A 16,889-nucleotide genomic window follows, 5' to 3' on the forward strand; every position below is an offset into this window, starting at 1 on the left:
GTATGGATGCGCAAGCTGGTCTGGATCCATACTGGTCGCAAAGCCACTATGTTGGTATTCTCATGGCGCGGCTCATATATATTTTATATTGATATGTGCGCAGCTATTTCAATACAAGTATGTGCGCGTTTAAGATCTAATACGTCCGCCCGAATAATTATTATGTGCTCACGTATTTGTATGAAATACAATAATCTTTATTTCTCCTCGGGTAACATTCTGCCCTCGGGTTGACAATATCAATGTCAAACACGTACGCTAACATATGATATTTATATTATGTGACCTCTGTGCCACCGTAACAATCACTATATGACCCGATATTTAAGATTAGTACTGTTATTTTAGGAAACGAAAAACGGCATAACACCTCTAAATTTTATCACCTCCATTTTCGGATTGATGAATGTTTATTTCAAAAAAGTATTCACTAACAGAGCAGACAGCCTAAACCGCACCACTTCTTATATGTGAGGTCGTGGGTTCAATCTCCGACCGCTTATTTATGAAACTTCATACTAAGAAAATATTTTAAACGGTCTAGTAAAACATGGCATTTATTCTACAATTAATGAAAAAGCACATATCGAATGGTACGTTAAGTACATACAGATTGTAGGCTTTCTGCATCATTAGTACAAAACACATTTTATAACATGTAACGGACATATAGTAAATGAAAGAAAATAGCTTAGATAAATGGTTCGAAATATTTAAACTCGATATTAAAATACAAAATATGGTACGAAAGTCTAGTGTTTTTAATCATCAAAGTAGTATGATTGTTCGTAATTGACAGAATAATGCCTTTAGGATTTTGACCTCAAATACCACTGAGCGCCGAGCGAACCGATCGCGTCAAAGCAGAAACTAATTCTTACATAAACAAGTTATTAATTTTTTAGTATTGCGTTGCTCAAGGTGTCTTTCATGCCTTTTTAACATTTGAGGACCAAACATTTTTTCTTTGAAAATGCCGCTTAAACACGATCAACTTGAAAATAACGCCGAAATGCAGTTGATTCTTTGGTAAAACTTCAATGTATTACTTTCAATTTCACTTTACAGCAAACTCGTAGCTATTAAAATTTCTTAACCCCCACCCACCCAGTATGTATTTTTTAGTACGGTTGCTTAAGAAAGATAAGTGCGTTATCCTGTTTACTTCAGTAGCTGAAACTTCTCTTAAAATGTTTATTTTAGTACGCATTCTGACTTGATTAAGTTTTTTAATCCTAGTATTAAACAGTTATGATCTCGTAAGTTTTTAACAGTTAAAGTTACAGTATTAATTTTTCAAATCTTATCAAAACTGGGTGGGCATTCTCAGGTCTTATCATTATATCGTCCTTTCTGCTGATTTAATTTCTATAATGGTTCTTGACTGGTCAAATTACGGAGGAGAATTTTTCCAGAAGGTGCGGTATGTTTAGGTTGTTGAGGATGGTCATTATGTTTTGAATCGAGTTTATTTTGTTAATAATGTCATTATATTGAAAATTATTGATTTCTTCGCATCGTATTTTTAACAATTATATGAAGAATACTAGTACATTTGATGGAGATATATTAGGCATTTCAAATAAGAAAGGAAGTACTTAATAATGATTTAAGTCTTTGACACTAGCATTATGACAGAGGCAGATCGGGTTAGATTTGGATATTTTCTTTGTGAACTTCAATTTAAAAGGAGAGTTTCCTCTAATCTCCTGCATTTTTTAAATTTTTGGATTAAAAAAGTCCCGCGGTGCATATTTGTCAGGTCAAATATATCGTATATGCTTCAGTAAGTTTTATGACCCCGTCTTATTATGTGACATCGTTGAGATCGCAATGCTACGGTCATAATCAGCAAATGGCCTGTGATTAATCGTTTCGGTGGCATTGCAATTATACAATGTATAATATTTTCGCTGAGTAGAAACCCAGATGTTACTTTATGATGGAATATTAGTATTAAAATAAAAAAAACTGATGTTTTGTTCTGTCAGAATGTCACAATATTTATTTTTTATTTATTTTCTAACCTCCCACGGGATTGGGCTCCCATTTATAACAATGGGAGGTTTTCACCCGTGGGGTTTACGATTATTTTTTATTTCGCACAGTAATACATCTTTAAGTTAAATTTGAGTTGATATTGATAAAATTATAATTAATTACCAAAAAGTGAAACATTAAATGCAATTTCAAAAATTCATCGAGTCGCCAGTGGGGGGTTTTCTCCCATAACGAAAATGGGAGTTTTTTTCAAAAGTCGTTTTTCAACGCGAAATCATGTCACAACAGTTTTTTATTGTATAAATTATTAATCTGAGTTAAAATATTTTGATTTGAAAATTTTAGAAAAAACCCACGGTTTTTTTCTCCCGTAATTGGTAAAGTGGGAGAAATCCACCCGTGGGACCTCCCATGGGTTAGCAAAAAACCCATGGGAGGAAAAAATACTCCCATGGGAGGACCCACTTTGAAAACCTCCTATGAATTCATTCTTTAACATATAAAGAAGAAAACGACCAATTATTACTCTATGGGATTAGAACTATCGTTTAATGTAAAAAAAAATCAAAGAAAAGTCAAAGGCAAAAGGTAGCTGAGTTTGCGAAAATTCCGGATTTGCAAACTAAATCCGGAGACTGTTAATACCAAAATCACAATCTAGCATTTCTACAACATTGGTATTTAAAGTATCATCATTTACAGTATTTTCAACAATTTGATCCAAAGAAACATCATTATCACAAAAGTCATTCGTTGACATGTTTGTGTTACTTTTACATTTTTTCTTGCATATACGACATCAATCCCAAATTTTTTGGGGGGTTATTTGTTTGTGCTTACGTGCATATGCATATTTAGCTTTGCGTAGAACATCTACTTTTATTAATAACCACACAATATTTTTATGATTTGTCCTGGTTTTACGATATATTTTGTTTACCTTGTTTAATTCATGCTTTGCGATATAACAATCGCCAGTGAACCAAGGATTTTCATGTTTTCTGTTATGCGTCATTTAATACACAGTTTTGTCTACACCAAATACCTTATACGCTTCATAGTACAGTTCGTTTGCAAAAGTTTTTATATCATCACTTATGGATACATACGACCATTAATAATTTTCAAATCAGAACTATGACATATATATAAGTAGCTTTAAACCAGTTGCATTACAAACATGATCTTCAATTTCTCTGTCTGATAAATTAGATGGGCAATCCACAGAGTAAGTGTCAATAGTTTGCACATATCTATCAAATAAAGTAGTTGATTCAATAGAATATGAACGATCTGCTGTTCTAACAAAGATCACCAATTAAACAAACTCTATATAAATCATGATATTTTCTTACATAATTTTCCAGCACTTCAAACTAACCAATACCATGCATTTTAAAATATACAGAACTGTAAGGTGGTATATAAGAAAAGCTAATGCATATATCATGCTCAAAATGAAAGAAACATTTTGAGAGTTTAATCAAGATAAACCACTGTCGTCCTTTTCTAATACCGTGATCCCTCTATAAATTTTATCTCGAACACCTCTATGACCTTTAAAACTTCTTCGATTTACTGAAATACTCTCAGAGCTAGGTACACTGATAGTCGTAAAACCTTGAAACTCAAAAACATCAGATTTACATTGCCAAGTTTCACTATACAAAAGATTAAATCAAAATTGGACACAAAATCAATAAAATCATTATTAGCAAGACAGTTATTTAACCCTTCGACATTCCAAGATAAAATAGTCAGTTCACACTCTTCTTCCCCGTCCTAGAAGAGGGATCCGGGTCAGGGCAATAAAGTACATTGTTTATGTACAGCTTATCTCGGACGAGATAGGCCATTGATCTTCAGCATGGGGGCTTGTACCGTCTTTGGGACGAGGTCTTTCCTACGGGCTTGAACATCTTTCGGAAGCTGGTCAAAGACTGCAAAGTTTGAAGATGTAAGAATTATATTTTTTTTTGAGTGCTTGCTTTACCACTAGTTTCCTATCAGTGTAATTGTTACAGATTATTGGCCTAGTCTTTCCTGGGATCCGGTTTGCAAGGCGAACGATGTGCACGATTAATATGAATACGGGATCTAGCATCTGTGATTTTCTCTATTTTAAGTATTCTCAAAAAACACATTCACTTTCTCAGCACAATCTTCAGGGGCAGCCACTGCTGCATACTAGCCCGGGCAAGGACCCGGCACTGGTAGGCTGCTTGCAGTAGCGGCTGTCCCCGTTCCAATAGTTAAGAAAGGGAGAGTGTCCATGCTGCTGTCACCAGAGGGCTCTGGCGGTGGGTGTAGGGGAATGGATGGAGCACCATAATCGAATCTTGTAAGTGAAATGGGTGCTCAGAGATACCCCACATTACTGCATTGTGTCTCATAAAACGGCAACGGACATCAGGTACATCTTCCTGCAGCTGTTTGTTTTGTTTATGCAATTTCTTATTATGTTCTGTCAAAACTTTAGCTCACCCTGTAGTTTCTTCGTGTTTTCATCGTGTTGGTCAGGTTTTTTTTAAGCATCATCATATTTATCACAGAGGAATGTTTGACAGTTACCAACGTCTTGGATTTGTGTTTCGGCTTCAGATATTTGTGATCTATTTGTCACAATGTCAGCCTCTATGGTAGTGAGTCTTGATAATATCAGTGTTTGTTGAGATTCTATTGCTTTAAGTTTGGATAAACCTGCCACCAGGATATCTTTGCAAAACCAATATTTTGGCAAACTTCACTACCATTTGTAAGTGACTTAGAAACTTCTGCTTTAGCTTGGATAGTAGTTTAGGGGCCAATGAGCAATCAATTATATAGTTTTGCAATGTTTTAATATGTACAAAAAAGATGATTAAAAAAATTTGTCAATTTGGATTTTTCCAAAATCCAAACGGATATATGGCGTCCGATTGGAATTTTTAAAAGTCCAATCGGACTTTTTCCCATATTTTGGCGTGTTGGAATTTTTTCCGGGCGGAAAATATAATCTTTATCAAAGTGTGTAAAAATGATTATTTATTGTATATTTTGTATATAAGAACGTAATTTATATCAAATAGCAGTCTCCTGAGAAATTTTGAAAAATTCAATGGGGATTTTTTCCAATATTTTTAATGGAAAAATTGCAATATGCTTTAAGAGTGGCTGTCAACAAATCCAATCCTGCTCATGAAATTATTTTTAATCCAAAGTACTCCGATTCTTATGAGGAAAAATCAAAACAAATCAAACAGTTTGGATTTCGCATAAAATCTTCTATGAATGAAACTGACTTTGAATTCGATGGCATTAAAGAAAATTGAATTCCATATACACTACCATGGACCCTTCATACTCCTACAGTTCTTTCCGATTTGAGAACTGCCTTCAGAAAGTCTAAAATAAACCCTGAAATATTTAAGTCCAAATATCATGAAATCAAATCAACTTACAAGGACTATTTTGCAATTTACGGTTCAAAAGATAAATCAAAGGTTGGCTATGCTGCTGTCAGCCTCCTTCGTCAATCAAAATTACGTTTGCCAAATGATGCAACAATATTTTCAGCCGAGGCCAGATCTATTGATTTAGCTCTAAATTTTATATAAAAATAATAGTGAAGAAAAATTTATCATCTTTTCCGACTCGCTTTCTGTTTTACAGTCAATTCATAACCGAAATATGTAAAATCCATTCATTCAAAATATTCTACTCAGGTTTAATGAACTATCTTTTGAAAAATTTATTATTATTTGTTGGATTCCTAGTCATGTTGGTATTCATGGAAACGAGGATGCTGATACTGCAGCAAAGAAATCGTTTTTATTATCACAATCTAATTTGAAATTACCACTTACCGATTTTAGGCCCAGTATAAACAAATACATTTTATCTAAATGGCAATCGTCATGGAACAGTGCTTCATTCAATAAACTTCATGATATCAAACCTACTGTAGGGGAATGGCACCAAGGGAACAGATCTGTTCGAAGGGAGGAGGTTGTATTTTCTCGCTGTCGAATAGGTCATACCCGTTTAACTCATTCTTATCTTTTGAATAAAGAAGATCAACCTGAATGTGTACCATGTCAAACACCGCTAACTATTAAACATATTCTAATCGACTGTGTGGACTTTGCTACACAGCGCGGTACATATTATTACGTTCAATCTTTGACAGAGTTATTTGAAAACGTTTCAGTCGGAAATATTTTATCGTTTTTAAAGCAGATAGGATTATATCAAAAAATCTTACATTTCATATTTTTGTTTACATCTTGCAATATTATTATGTCTGCAGCTGATATTTTAACACACACGTATATACATTTTTACATAACTGTTTAGATATGCTTTACATTTTTACATGGATGTTTTTAGATATGTTTTACATTACTCATAGTGTTCTTTACATTTTTACATGGAAGTTTTGGGGAATGCTTTACATTTTTACATCAGTGTTTATGCTTTACAGTTGGCGTTTGCAATATGACTTCTTCTCGGTGATATATGACCATTTTGTGTCGATTTGCCGTAAAACCCAACTCACTCAGTCACTCACTCACTAATCAAAATTGGTCGTTTCTTTCTTTAAATTGAATCGGATGCGAAAGTATCAATCTCTTAATAGGAGATATGAAAAATATAATCACGTGCGCAGACAAACTAAAAAGAGCTGTTGCTTATGTGCTATAAAATTAAGGATCATATCACATGCGTGCTTCTGCAATAGTGCTATTTTAGATTTCTGCGCACGTGATACCAGTTTTGTGGTAACATACTTTCGCATTGATAAAAGAATGTAACAATCAATTATGACAAGGCGCTTATATACATATATTATAAATTTAAATTTTGTTCTAATATTTATGCATGTTTGAACTCTGTCGATTTATTTTCTTTTTAATGGTTTGCTCTCACTGCAAAATAAAAAAAATATATAACCCTAACACTATATATATATATATATATATATATATATATATATATATATATATATATATATATATATATATATAAAAGCATTTGAGAACAAACTGTTATTAAGTTTTGATCGAAAGTATGATCATTGGATAGAAAATAATAAGAAAATGAGATCACACCTACGTTTCGTTGTCGGTTTTTGTACTGACGCAACCAGCTAAAATATATAGAATTTTAGACTATGTGACCTATCATATTGCTATCGAAAAGTCGCCACATTTTTGTTGTGCTCTTTAGTGAAGACTCCTACTGTCTTTATTGTATTTAGTGTTAGTTGTCTTTTCAAAAAATCTTTAAACTAAGTATGTTAATTTCTTTTAAATATTTTCATGTTTATAAGATTTTGGTATAATAAATTATATGAATCAAATACTTGTATGAATATAGACCTCTCCTTAAGCCTCAGTCAAATATACATATATCTCAAGGTGAATATTTGCAACAGGCTTAAACATTCATGTCTGTACCTAAGGTAAACAGTCAGTCAGTGTTTATAAGTTTAAGAAGAGGGCCCATCCGCCCTTTAATGGAAAATAAAGCATTAGACCCCCGGCATGTCCCCAGCCATGCCGTTAAAGATAATATCAGAAATAAGTGGTGAAGAAAATTTACCTTAGTTTCGTAAAATATAAGCCAAAAAAAACCAAATAAGTTGTCACTGTCACGACCAATGAGACCTTAAACGAGACATGGTTGCAGACAAAGATGACACTTTCGCGTCGCTACAAATTAATGCTAGGTACAAGTGCACCCTTAAATTCGACCCTACTAACACAGATTTTTCATATCACCCTCAGTCCCAGGAATACAATATTTATAAAATATGTATTGTTTTATTTACCTTTAGTTACCTTCATGGTAACCAAAAATGCGCATAATTAACACACATGGCTTGATTTTAAACATGATGTAGTTAGTGTCAATGCATAACGAACGTATGTACACAGACCGGGAACTACCTATCCTATATGAGGAAAATTTAATACCAATTTAAAGTACACGACATTTTAGGCGTAAGCTTGGAAGCAAATTAAATTACTTTAAATTTCTCGAAATAGCCCAGCATCAATGGAAGCAAATAATTATTTACATACATTACATATTTTTTTTGTATTTTGTATAAAATGCTGTGCTGCGTTATTTTTGTCCATTTTTATCGTATGCGATGTAAGTGTACGAATATTTCAGCCTTCTAAAATTTAACGTTTTCCGATCATTCATTTTTTTAATAATAGTATTTCACTGTCGAAAGTTTCACCCAATGGAACTGATATGTCAGAATCAGCTAGCTTGATAATAAGTATTTTCTTGATTTTAAAAAATAAAATCTGTAAAAAGATCCTTTGGAAGCAAAGAATGCAACCAAGAAGAATAATAGTAGACTCGGTTTGATTGAGTAAGTTAATGAGAGGTAATGAAATGTGCAAGATCTCTCTGGCCGACGGCATTATTTTACTCTTTTGAAATACAGAACAGTATGTACGAAACACAACGAAGGGGGGGGGTCCTGTTTTTTCTCTCTTTTCTTAAATTTCCTTTCCATGACCGCATAATTACAACGTTTCATTTTAACAAGGGAACTACTCATTCGCACAAATAGTAATCATAACTTCTAAGAAATAATAGCCAGTATGCAAAAAAAAAATGCTTTGATCAGGATTATCAAAATTTAACAAGTACGTGACATAATCAGCATGATCTCGGTCCCACGACTACACTTGTCAATCGCCTTCCGGGGGAGTCCTGATAACGCGCGTATAGTCGCATATCGATGCAACAAAGGTAGCAAATGTCGTGCCTATAGTCGCATTTCGACCCCATGGAGTTAAACTTGGGACACCATGGGTTGGGCCTCTTTCTAACTAAGTGTATAATTTGAATAATCTTGGTAAAGAGGACCACTAGGCTATGCAGCATACCACATATCTAAAGCATATGCCTTCAGTTTCAGACAAGAGTTTTAATGTTTTTTCCTATACAAGTATATAAGTATACATGTAAAACTATGGACCCCAGGGATGGACCTATCTTCACCCCAGTTTAATAATTTGAACAATCTTAGTAGAGGACCATAAGGCGATGCTACATATAAAACAACAACGGCCTAGGTCTTGTAGTTTCAGACAAGAAGATTTTTAAAATTATTTCCTATACAATTGTATTTAAACCATGTGACCCTGGCCTGGTTGGGGCAATATTTGGTGAGCTAAAAATAAATGAATATCAGATTTGTAATAATACTGTGTATGTTCTATTACCATAAATCACAACTGCCCACCATCCATTTCTTACTTATATGATCCAAGAAGCGCGAAAAATATATCGTATATTTTATTATTGGCAGTTATGTTGTAAGCAAACAAAATAGTTTTATTATAATAGAACATACTACGGTGCCCCTAAAGTGACATGTTACACACTTTTTTCCAATTAGGTAATGGGAGACTTTTTTTTATTTCGTTTAAACAAAATGATTTCGTTTAAACAAAATGATTTCGTTTAAACGAAATAAGTTTTTTCGTTTAAACGAAATGATTTCGTTTAAACGTAATAGTTATTTCGTTTAAACGAAATGATTTCGTTTAAACGAAATAACTTATTTCGTTTAAACGAAATCATTATTTCGTTTAAACGAAATAACTTATTTCGTTTAAACGAAATGATGAAGAAAGAGGGAATTCACATTTTTAGCTCACCTGTCACGAAGTGACAAGGTGAGCTTTTGTGATCGCGTAGTGTCTGTCGTCCGTCGTCCGTCCGTCCGTCCGTCAGTCCGTGCGTCCGTGCGTCCGTAAACTTTTGCTTGTGACCACTGAAAGTTGGTCTGAATGTTCATCTTGATGATATCTAGGTTAAGTTTGAAACTGGGTCTCGTGCAGTCAAAAACTAGGTCAGTAGGTCTAAAAATAGAAAAACATTGTGACCTCTCTAGAGGCCATATATTTCATGAGATCTTCATGAAAATTGGTCAGAATATTCACCTTGATGATATCTAGGTTAAGTTCGAAAGTGGGTCACGTGCCATCAAAAACTAGGTCAATAGGTCAATTAATAGAAAAACCTTATGACCTCTCTAGAGGCCATATTTTCATGGGATCTGTACGAAAGTTGGTCTGAATGTTTATCTTGATGATATCTAAGTCAAGTTCGAAAGTTGGTCACGTACAATTAAAAACTAGGTCAGTAGGTCAAATAAAGAAAAACCTTATGACCTCTCTAAAGGCCATATTTTTCAAGGGATCTGTATGAAAGTTGGTCTGAATGTTCATCTTGATGATATCTCGGTCAAGTTCGAAACAAGGTTATGTGCGTTCAAAAATTAGGTCAGTAGGTCTAAAAATAGAAAAACCTTGTGACTTCTCTAGAGGCCATACTTGTGAATGGATCTCCATAAAAATTGGTCAGAATGTTCATCTTGATGATATCTAGGTCAAGTTTGAAAGTGGGTCACGTGCCATCAAAAAGTAGGTCAGTAGGTCAAATAATGAAAAAACGTTGTGACCTCTCTAGAGGCCATATTTTTCATGGGATCTGTATGAAAATCGGTCTGAATGTTGATCTTGATGATATATAGGTCAGGTTTGAAACTGAGTCAACTGCGATCAAAAACTGGGTCAGTAGGTCTTGAAATAGAAAAACCTTGTGACCTCTCTAGAGGCCATACCCTTGAATGGATCTTCATGAAAATTGGTCAGAATTTTCACCTTGATGATATCTAGATCAAGTTTGAAATGGGTCACGTGCCTTCAAAAACTAGGTCAGTAGGTCAAATAATAAGAAAACCTTGTGACCTCTCTAGAGGCCATACTTTTCACGGGATCTGTATGAAAGTTTGTTTGAATGTTCATCTTGATGATATCTAGGTCAAGTTTGAAATTGGGTCAACTGCGATCAAAAACTAGGTCAGTAGGTCTAAAATTAGAAAAACATTTTGACCTCTCTAGAGGCCATATTTTTCAATGGATCTTCATAAAAATTGATCTGAATGTTTACCTTGATGATATCTAGGTCATTTTAGAAACTGGGTCACGTGCAGTCAAAAACTAGGCAAGTAGATATAAAAATAGAAAAACCTTGTGACCTCTCTAGAGGTCATATTTTTCATGAGATCTTCATGAAAATTAGTGAGAATGTTCACCTTGATGATATCTAGGTAAAGTTCAAAACAGGGTCACGTGCCTTTGAAAACTAGGTCAATAGGTCAAATAATAGAAAAACCTTGTGACCTCTCTAGTTTTTTTTTAGTGAAGCTTAAGCAAAGAAATTTGTTTAAGCAAGCAACTAAACTCAGGTGAGCGATATAGGGCCATCATGGCCCTCTTGTTAAGGTATGTTACGGTGCCCCTAAAGTGACATGTTACACACTTTTTTTCCACTTAGGTAATGTGAGAGGTTTTTTTATTTCGTTTAAACGAAATAAAAAAAGTCTTCCATAGAAGTCTTCCACAGAAGGAGACGGACGGCTGTCTGGATCTCTCTGCTTGTGATGGTGGATCGCTTGTTGTAGTGGGCAAGTCTTGAAGCCTCTTGAATTCTGTTATGGACATGTTTTAATCCGACTAGGACTGTACTATTTTAATTTCTGTCTTCCGACATGTTTAGTCGAGGACTTGAGGACGCTTCCCTTGAAGCTCTATCTTCTGCAAGGTTTGCTTTTTATATAACTAGACATAAGCATTTCTGTGTTATTAACTATCACATCAACAATCTTTAAGTGCCGTGTGGCGGCTGTAAAAAGTCTTCCCGTACTTAAGTGATGGAATACTTTCTGGTCCTTTGGGATCATGAAGTCCATTCAACATTTGTGTAAAAGAGTTCCGCTTAAACCGGTGCTATTGGGAGTAAGAGATGTTGCTACCCTCATGAATAGACTCAATCAAACCGAATCTGCTTCTTCAGATCTTGTTACACGTCCTGCCTTTTGGTAAATTTGCTAAATATGTAATTTCAAAATATCGAATATATTAATCTCTCAAACTTGTCTACTTGAATGGCTTTATTTTAATTCATTTCTTATCAAGAATATGTTAAGAAGATAAATACTCTCTAATTTCAGCACGTCATTTATATCATTTGGATATTTTGGAAATACCAAGTACGTGGATATCTTCGGAAACGGACGTAAGTCTCAGACAAGCAACAGTTACATTACTTCTTTACTTGAATACTCCGGTGTGCCTAATGGAAGTACTTATCGGCATGGATATGTTAAAAATACAATCATGAAGACACATATAGCATTTTTGAAAGTTCATAAAGCGGGATCAAGTACTTTGCAAAACATATTTTTTAGATTTGGATTAAAACATATGTTAAACGTCCTTGTTCCAAAAACAGGGAATTTTCTCCATGGCAGATATCAGATAATGCCTCTTAAACAAAATGAACATTACGATATATTTGCATGCCATACATATTACAGAAAAGACAAGTTCGAAAGCCTGTTACCAGCAGATGCAGTCAAAATTGGAATTGTACGTCATCCCTTAGACAGAATGATAAGCTCTGCATTTTTCTATCGCGAGGTATCGCGGTTTAAATATTTAAAGAACGTACCAAGTAAACGATTTGTAAACAATTTAGTTAATTTTCCAGAGAAATATGACCCTAAATATTTTTCGTTTACGAGGAACTCAATGGCCAGAGACTTTGGATTTCCGATGTTTAAACCTTCAGATATCAAAAATATTCGAGAATATCTAGATAAGCTTAATTTAGAGTTTCTGTTAATTCTAATACTAGAACAATTCAACGAATCACTTGTGTTGATGAAGAGATTTCTAAATTGGGGATTAATAGATATTTTATATCTAGCGAAAAATGCTCATCAACACGAGGCTGTTTTTTTTAATGAGACAGAAGTTGAAAAAATTAAAATCACTAATTTCTTAGACTATGAAATTTATGAATATTTTTTAAAAGTGTTTGAAATGAAATTGAAGAATACTTCAAAAGACTTCTATGACGAGGTCACAGTTTTTAAAACCGTCCTAGAGAAAGTTGGCGAGTTTTGCAACACAAAAAACGATAAACTTGTAGTTGAAAGCTCAAAATGGAACGACGAGTTTACAGTATTTATGAGAGACTGTGCATTAATGAATAGAACAGAGTTATCTTTCATCGCTTTTATAAGAAGAAAATTGACTGAAAATTGATGGAAATCGGACGCCAATGCATTTTTAAAGTTGAAAGCGCCTACAATTTGATTGTTTAAAAAGAGAAAGTTATGCAAGCAGGGTAAGGGGCGGTGTTAGTGCTGGAAATTCCTTCTTTAAATGATCGTGCCTTCTGGCCTAAAATCGTAATCCATAGTTTTAGTCAAATACCTTAATCCCCATTCATTGCCTTAGGGTTAGGATTAGGGTCAGGGTTAGTGCTGGGAATTCCTTCTTTAAATGATCGTGCCTTCTGGCCTAAAATCGTAATCCATAGTTTTAGTCAAATAGCTTCATCCCCATTCATTTGCTTTTCTTCTTTTCATATGTTCAATTGATAAAAAACAAAATGCCGTCAAAATGATACCCCAGCCATTGATAAGGCATTACAGACGGAAAAGTTACACAAGGAAAACACACAAGAAAGCACAAGAAATTAGAAGTCTTCTACCTTTTAGAAATCTGTTCGTAAAATTGTTCAAAATGCATTTCTTATCGATCGTATGCATGCCTCAGTTGGGAAATATATTTATCTACATTCTTGCCAAAGTAGATTAGAAGGAAGACTCACATAAATAGAAATATATTTGAAACTGTAAAAAATCCAAGATGGCTACCAAGACCAGAAGATACGAAATTTCCGAATCTGAACCCTAAACCCTAGGGCAATTAGGGTTAACATTTTTTTCTACATTCCGAAGGTGTATAGTCCTTGAAGCAGTACGACGACTTTAATCAAGCTTAATTCTTTACTAAATTTGAACAGAAATAAATGATAGCTAAGAAAATAATGACTTCCTTCTCAACCCTGCAAACATAAATAACTTCATGAAGGCCAAAAATATGTATGTTAGGGTTTGTAAATCTAAGGTCTAACATGAAAAGATTTTATCATACTTGCCGTCAAAATGAGACCCCTGCCATTGATGAGGCTTACAGACAAAAAGGTTATTAAACAAAAACAATTTTTAAAAAGCTCCTAACAGGTCAAGTCCAGAAGATACGATTTTCCCCATTTAGGGATTTGCCTCCAGCGTACCTACAAAACCCTAAATATGATATTTAGGTGTATTTCAGCTGTTGGTAACGTTTCTAACAGTCTTTTGTTAATAAACTGATTAGTGAAAAAAAGGTGTTTTTATTAAAAACATTGAACCTTAACTCATCTAGCACGATACCACAGGAACTAAGATGACAGGGTTAGGGTTAGGGTTAGAGTTTAGGGTTAGGGTATTAGTGTGATGAAGATTCCGTGAACAAAAGCGTTCACGGAAGTATGTTTGCGCATGCGCGAGAAATGCATTATTGGTAAAATAAGGGTAGGTATTAGTGTGATGAAGAGTATGTGCGCTATGTTCACGGAAGTATGTTTGCGCATGCGCGAGAAATGCATTATTGGTAAAATGGGTTAGGGTAGGTATTAGTGTGATGAAGAGCATGTGCGCTATGTTCACGGAAGTATGTTTGCGCATGCGCGACAAATGCATTATTGGTGAAATACTTCATCATGCGATGGCGTGCTCTGATTGGCTGAATTCAAAGTTGTTGATAAAGAAGACGCCATTTTTGCAGTAGGAATATAGAAGTGTAATTTTTTGGATTTTTTGCATTAATGAAAAGGTAAGAAATGTATAGTTAATTGGAATTTTACGAGCAAAGATGTTTCTGTTAGGGTTAGGGTTAGGGTATTAGTGTGATGAAGATTCCGTGCACAAAAGCTTTCACGGAAGTATGTTTGCGCATGCGCGAGAAATGCATTATCGGTAATATACGTCATCATGCGATGGCGTGCTCTGATTGGCTGAATTCAAAGTTGTTAATAAAGAAGACGCCATTTTTGTTATATAGTGAATGCAGTAGGAATATGGAAGTGTAATTTTTTGGATATTTTTGCATATAGCATAAACCTATCCCAGGTTCAATCCCAAACCCAAATGAAACCCAAACATAAACTAAACCCTAACCCAAGCAAAACCCGAAGTAAACTTAATATAAACCCAAACCAAACCCGAACTGTCAATTGACAATGACCCTTACCACAGACCGACTATTTTGCACCAACCAAAGTCAGACCCAAACCAAAACCCAAATCCAATCATTTAATTCATGATTTAAGTTCAAGTCTAACGCCTCATAGATATCTGTTTTTCATACAAATGTACAGATTCTTTAATTACAAATGGAAAGTGGCAATTTTGTTGATAACTTACTTCAGCTTTTCCCAACAGCAATTACTGTTTAATTATAACATTATACCCGGACTGGTAGACATAGGATCAAGGTGTCCAGTTACCGCATCCATTTGTTTATAAATATGGTACATATTTTTAATTTTGCCACTTTTAGATTCAACAACAACTGCAAAATTCATTTTCATTTTTGCTATTTTGTTTAGTTGTTCATGTACCCACTACCAAGTAGTGTTAACTTACCAGCACATATCACAGCAGTCCATGATGTATTAAATTTTGTTTCGTTGAAATATTTACAAGTACCACTGTCATATATATAATATAGATTGCTGTTTTGTATATGTCTTTTTAGTTATCATCTGTTATTGCAGATTTGGGAACTAATTTTACTTTTATGATATGTATAAATGAGTGTTAAGATGCTTTAAAACGTTAGTGTTGCTATGTGGTTACTTCTTGTAGTGTAAGGAAACACGCTTACTTCGGTAAGAATTCTAGGTTCAAATCCTAGCAGGAAGCCCTGGCATACAGAAAAAATAGTACTTACTTATTTCTGTTTATGATAAAAATTGAAGTAACGTTGCACGAGTCTTTATCATGAGATGAACTTGCAAACCTCCTACTTTTCGTCTAGCTTCGTCCCACATTTCAGGAGTGATGGCCACTGAAATAGTCACCAATTAACCTTTTGTCACATTGTTACGCGTCTAGCTCAAAAACTGTTTGATATAAATTAATGAAGACTTGCATGTACTGTTACACAGTGAGCGTCTGTACAGTTATACAGTGAGCGTCTGTACTGTGTGTACAGTTACACAGTGAGCGTCTGTACTGTGTGTTCTGTTACACACTGAGCGTCTGTACTTTTACACATAGAGCGTCTGTACTGCGTGTACTGTTACACACTGAGCATCTGTACTGTGTGTACCGTTACACACTGAGCGTCTGTACTGTGTATACTGTTACACACGGAACGTCTGTACTGTGTGAACTGTTACACACAGAGCGTCTGTACTGTTACACACTGAGCATCTGTACTGTGTGCACTGTTACACACTGAGTGTCGGTACTGTGTGTACTGTTATACACTTTGCGTCTGTACTGTTACACACTGAGCGTGTGTAATGTGCGTATTGTTACACATTGAGCGTGGGTACTGTGCGTACTGTTACACACTGAGCGTACGTACTGTGTGTACTGTTACACAAAATGAGCGTCATTACTGTGTGTACTTTTACACACTGAGCGTCTGTACTGTGTGTACTGTTACAAACTGAGCGTCCTTACTGTGTGTACTGTTACACACTGTGTGTCTGTACTCTTACACAAGGAGCGTCTGTACTGTTTCACACTGTGTGTACTGTTACACACTGAGCATGTGAACTGTGCGTTCCGTTACACACTGAGCGTCTGTACTGTTACACACTGAGCGACTGAACGGTGTGTACTGTTACACACTGAGCGTCTGTACTATGTGTACTGTTACACGCTAAGCGTCTGTACTGTTACTTACTGAACGTCTGTTTTGTGTGTACTGTTGCACACTGAGCGTCTGTACAGTGTGGATTGT

The 16,889-nt window shown here is 34.8% G+C and overlaps 1 protein-coding gene across 1 annotated transcript in view; it reads left to right on the forward strand.

Moving 5' to 3' along the window:
- Positions 1 to 15,771, forward strand: part of LOC128557921 (galactose-3-O-sulfotransferase 2-like) — a 77,661-nt gene extending 61,890 nt beyond the window's left edge. The window contains exon 2 of the mRNA XM_053546583.1: positions 12,029 to 15,771. Within this exon, the coding sequence (XP_053402558.1) occupies positions 12,029 to 13,127 (1,099 nt within the window). The 3' untranslated portion in view covers positions 13,128 to 15,771. The remainder of the gene's footprint in view (positions 1 to 12,028) is intronic.
- Positions 15,772 to 16,889: the final 1,118 nt, after the last annotated feature.

Source organism: Mercenaria mercenaria, chromosome 6 (genome assembly GCF_021730395.1).
Source record: "Mercenaria mercenaria strain notata chromosome 6, MADL_Memer_1, whole genome shotgun sequence".
Classification (NCBI taxonomy): Eukaryota; Metazoa; Mollusca; class Bivalvia; order Venerida; family Veneridae; genus Mercenaria; species Mercenaria mercenaria.